Below are 5,654 nucleotides of genomic sequence, written 5' to 3' on the forward strand. Positions count from 1 at the left end.
TATGTATAAAAAAAGTTCGAACATTCAAAAAATGTTGAGGTTCGGAAAAAAGATGAAATAATTTTCAGTGAAGTTCCTACCAAAATGCAGTACCTAAACGTAATTTATTGTACTCTAACACATTTCCCAAAGTTTCAGCTCGATATTTTATTTACAAAAAAAGTTCTGAGGTTCAAAAAAACATTCAGTGAACTGAAGAACTGTGGTCGGTAATATAGGTATTATCTGTGTCACATGCCCTTAAATGCTAATAAAAAAAATTAAGCAAACTTATATTTTTCTTAAAGTTAGATTTTTGGAGCAGGGAAAATGACATTTTGTAAGATTGAGTTACTTCTTATTTCAATTTGAAAAAATGGTTCATATTTATAACATGGCATTAGCTAAATTGTAGAAGTAAGCCGTAATTACCTTCGACTTTCGAAAATGCTCCTTACACTTTATAGCTGTAAAAACACTCATATACCACTAAATTCACAAATATTTAAAAAATGCAACATTTCAGAAGACATTTGTCTAATTCTATAAGGAAATTTAGGAAAAAAGAATTTTTATAAGTTTTTATAAGGAAATTGCTATTCAGAATTTTTATTTCTTTAACCAGAAAAAATAGTAAGGACATATTCAAACACAATTCTGGTTGATTTAAGCTGACAGTTTTTTAGTTTATTTAAATTTAAATAAAACTTAACTGTATCTTCAGATTCACTTTTCTATCAATTTCCAAACAAATTATAACTTAAATAAAAAATAAACTTTTTAATTCAAATTTGTTATTACTATTTTATACTAACCTCTTTACTAAATGTTGGGCCTAATTTTGATTTCAAAAAGTGTTCAGAGTTTTCGAATTCCTTCAAGACCTTTTCTACTTAATTAGAACTAGTTTTTCATTCGCTTATAAGGTAAAATTAGATTATTACCATTTTAGATTTCAAATGCACTATAATTTGGCGCGACCGAATATATGGTTGCCTGTCGCGCCTCTACAAGTATATGGTCGAACTAAAATCAATATATATATATATATATATATATATGCAAGACCACAAACTTGCCTGCCGCGCTAACTACCGGTATATGGTGAAACTATTCTCATGCCGTATCTAGGATCTAATATATTTGCCGAAACTCACGTAGAAGTGCTATATATCTTTAGTGCTTGCGCAATGTCGTTTTCTTAAATGAAAAGGTCTATATAGTGTACCTCGTTTCAAATCTGGAATCACTGGATCCAACCCACTTATGGTAGAGCTCTAAATAGGAAGGTGCTATGGTCCGCCATGTTTATTCCATCAGCTGGGCAATTGGGTTCTCGAGTACACTTAATGCAAAAACAAATAGGTAAATACTGATGATTATTCTTGATAATTCTTTGTGTTATTATTAAATGTATATGGTGTTCCGCTGCTAAAAAACACGATCTTTGCACCACACGTATGATGCAACTGCATCGTCGAAGGAAGACATTTTCGCGACATCGTGTACACGTTTTAACAACTACTCTTTGACGTTTAATCTTTGTCATTTATGTAGGTAGGTAGTACATGTATGTAGATCTTCTAAAGAACAATTAATTTTTATTTCTTGTCAAATTTTCCTCTAAAAGAAAGAAGTTAGAATAACGTAATGAAGCATTTTATCTTCTCTACGAATAAAAATCAATCAAATCAGTGAAATTTTTTTTGCTAAACGCAAAGTAGAACATGAAAATATTAAATTCTTTCCAAAAAATAAAAAATTAAATAATGTAGACAAAACAATTGTTTAAACAAATTAATTTTATTTTAAAATTTCGGACTACCCTACCAAAAGAAATCTTTGAGTTTTCTTTAGCGAAATAGCTTGGCCCATTTGAGTCTATAAACAAAGTCGATTTGAAACAAAATAGTCTCGGAAATAGTTTGAGAGATTTGGGTCCTTTTCAATATCCTTTTAGTGGTCGTTTTAAGAGTGGTGCGACGGTAATATAATGTTCCTTTGTGTTCGTCACGTACCGGGCGGGCAGAGTTATTTACAGTAATTGGTCGTGGCTAATCCGCTCTCCCTTTTTAAATTTCTCTTCAAATTATTAACACTTTTTTTTAATTGATGAACTTTCTCATTATACTTATTTATAATTATAACTTATATACTGATATACAATTTTCTATTTGAATTAAAAAATGTTGTCTTTTTTGGCGTATCTCATTCCATTTACGAAAAACGTTCTAATAATTCCAATTTTAAGCATTAAAAAAAAGGTTAGACATCTGAAGTCATCGAAACCCATAGATTCTGAATTATTATGTTTTAGGCTGTTAACTATGAAATTAAAAAAAATCTACTTCTAAATTTTAATCCGAAAGCTTAACAAAGGACCCTTGAATGTCGGCTACTCTATTGAGATAGCCTCTCTGCTCGTTATTTATGATCGTATTCTTATTTCAATTCCGGAAAGGATATTTTAAAGCCTTCAGATCATTTAAACAAGCTTCCTGGACCTTTAAAAATATCTACCTGAAAGCCTGCGGAGAATTTCTTTGAGATTCTTTGACCTAAAGAATTTTTAGTATATACTCAAAGATTCTTTTCGGTAGGGTATTCGTAATAAACCAATTATAGTACTTTAAAATATTAACATATGTGATAAATCAATGGGAAACTTCGCTCAAATTTGAACATTTTTTTGGATATTCGAACAAAAATAGGAGGTGAGAGCAGAGAAAATTGAAAAAAAATCCACCAAGTATGAATAAAAACCACCTTATAGTAATTAACTGTCAAATACTTATGAGAATTGTCTGTGAAAAAAACGTTTCACACTTTGTCCCTTTTGTACACATAATGAAAACTGATTTATATTACAAGCACTACTTACTTCCAAGTATAAAAAATCGTACATTTATACGATTGCGTAATCAAATTCAATAGCGAATTGCTGTTTGGCCCTATGAGACGTTTACCTATTTGCCCAGCTGATAGAATAAACATGGCGGACTCTTTTATAGAGCCTTAGTTACACTACTTTGGACTCCTTATGTTTATTCTCCATCATGGACATAGGAAAGAAGGGACTAGGTATGCCATTGCGGGGGTGCTGCAATGAGGGGGGAGGTCCGCCATCTTTTGGTGTCCTGCGACAAACATGGCAGCGCCCATATGTTTATATTTTCTTGCACAGTTTGTCAGGAAAATACCCAACATTAATTACTTAAATGTTATTTTTAAAAATTACTGCAGTTAAATAATAAAAAAAAAATGGTGATTTGTGCAGTGCCTAATTGTTTCGGAAGAACGGGAAAAAGGAGAAAGAAATGGAGAGAGAACCGCGAAGGAAAGGTAAACTTTCACAGGTAAGTGTATTTAAAAATAATTCATTCCTTTAAGTACATAAGGTACACTTTTTTATTTCACAATAATAAAAAATCAAATTTAGTTTAAATGTGACAGTTAATGGAAGTATGTTATACTTTATCAGCAGTTTAAAGATACAATTATTGCGAACCTAACCTTACCTACTTTGATCACTATTTTATTTTTATTTATAATTATATATAAAAGTATTAAACGCTTGCATGTTGATTTATTCAATTTATTAATTGCATGCTTTTTTAGGATACCAGAACGAAAGAAAGAACTCCGGGCGAAAAGTTCAGGGCTGAACGTGAAATCTATGAACAAGTACTCTAGAATATGTTCATGTCATTTTTATCCAGAAATGTTTGATAGGACAGGCAGTACAGTAAGGCTGAGAGAAAATACTGTGCCTCAAGTATGAATATAGTTTAGATATTTTAAAATATTCATTTCATTTTGTGAAAAATATTTTACTTAAGAAAAACTAAAGTAACTCTTGTTGTATTCCATATTTTTCGAATGTTTTTTCCAGATTCACACTATTTATACTCAGACGCCATCTCCTCTGAATTTCTTAATTCTTGATTTGAATAATTCCGCCAAATCATTTGAATTGCAACAAGTATATTCTGAAAATAATGTTGAACCATGTAGCTCACACAAAAATCAGGATTTTCCAATGTAGGAGGAGAGTGGACAAAATTTTGTACAGCACGGCATAGAAAAGTCTTGTTTAAATAATACTGAAGTTTGCACCTTGCATGAGAATGGAAACGTGTCGGAGGAGGCAGAAAGAGAAAGTGTTTTACACGTACAAGGTGCATTTAATCCCTCAATATTAGAAGTCATCATAACAGAAGACTTATGTGAGTAATGCTCCTCCATCGTCCTCAGACAAAAAGGAAGATGTTTTTATGCAGGAGGACCCTGCAATCAATCTGCAGGTAGAATGTGCCTTAAATTTTTCAAGTGTAGGAGAAAATACAAAAGTACAATTATAATTAAAAGTTTTATTTTCAAATTGAGATTTAAGTTTATCAAAAATATATCTTAATTTTATCATTATTTTAATTACATGAAAAATTATATTACAATAAAATAAATTAATTAAAAATAATAGCCCTGATATTAAAAACAATCCATTTTTAAATCCATAATAACCGATTTTTGAATACTAAGAGTTTATAAAAATTGTTAAATGGACCTAGATAATTTATAAGGTTATCAAATCTAGCAGATAAAAAATAAATAAATTACTATTAAAACTCGTCGGAAAATATATTTGACAGAGGTTATCTATTACTTAAAATCTTTAAAACTAACAAATTTTAAATACTCTTAATTTGAATGATTCGAAATTTGTACTAATTTCCAGGAGTGACGGAATTCCTAACTATAGGCCTCGAACTCACCACACTATTAAACTATTTTACACTTTTTGAAACAATGGCACTATTTTTCTACTATTTCGAAAAAAATTACACGATATACACTATTTTCATATAAAAAAGTCCAATTTTCAACTAAACAAAATAATTTTCAACAAAATACATAAACTTTTATACAAATAGTTGAATTTTCAACTAAGATTAATTTCTATCAAAAAAGGCGAATTTTTAAAAAATTACATACATTCTCTACTAAATAATTGGAACAATTTATGTGATTTTAGTACAAATTTTACTTAATTATTTTTTCATGCTATTTTTGCATTAAATCTTTTCTAAATAAATTTAATCGTAATAATAATTTAAAATTCTATTATTTCAGCAGCTTTGACTTTAAAACATTAAATTTAGTTTACAGTTAATAATTTTAAAGCTTGAATCACTTTGAACTGACAATTATTTTTATTTATAAGTTAAAATTTTCGAATAATTAAATTTCGTACGCAATAACATTAGCTTTGAATCTTCAATGACATAATTTTTATAATTCTAATTTACACATATTTCTATTTTTAACGTTTTGAAATTTTTTTATTTTCGAAATTTTGATCTGAAATAATAATATTTAGAGATTCTTTAATTAAAAAACAAAATATTAAAATGTAAATGCTTTCAATTTATTTGGGATTATTTATTTTGGATAAAGAAATTGATAAGTTCACAATTGGAATTTTTAAAACTTCAATCGACTCGAATTGAACATTATTTTTATTTAAAAGTTAAATTTTTGTAATAATTCCATTTTGAACGGCTTAATTAGCATTGAATTTGTAATGATAAAATTTAATACAATATTTGCATTATTAATGTTGCAGAAATTCATTTAGAAACAACTATCCCTTCTTTTCCAGAAACGGATGATTATAT

General features: G+C 28.7%; 1 protein-coding gene across 2 annotated transcripts in view; it reads left to right on the forward strand.

Annotated features, from left to right (window-relative positions):
• Positions 1-4,170, forward strand: part of LOC117169274 (THAP domain-containing protein 3-like) — a 153,328-nt gene extending 149,158 nt beyond the window's left edge. Inside the window, exons 1-3 of one of the 2 annotated variants that reach the window (XM_033355566.1) lie at positions 3,237-3,335; positions 3,598-3,754; positions 3,872-4,170. In XM_033355566.1, the coding sequence (XP_033211457.1) occupies positions 3,241-3,335; positions 3,598-3,754; positions 3,872-4,024 (405 nt within the window). In that variant the 5' untranslated portion in view covers positions 3,237-3,240 and the 3' untranslated portion in view covers positions 4,025-4,170. Of the gene's footprint in view, positions 1-3,236; positions 3,336-3,597; positions 3,755-3,871 lie in introns of those variants that run through there. The other variant, XM_033355565.1, reaches the window with a different exon arrangement.
• The last annotated feature ends 1,484 nt before the right edge of the window (positions 4,171-5,654 follow it).

The sequence above is a fragment of the Belonocnema kinseyi genome, chromosome 3 (assembly GCF_010883055.1).
Source record: "Belonocnema kinseyi isolate 2016_QV_RU_SX_M_011 chromosome 3, B_treatae_v1, whole genome shotgun sequence".
Classification (NCBI taxonomy): domain Eukaryota; kingdom Metazoa; phylum Arthropoda; class Insecta; order Hymenoptera; family Cynipidae; genus Belonocnema; species Belonocnema kinseyi.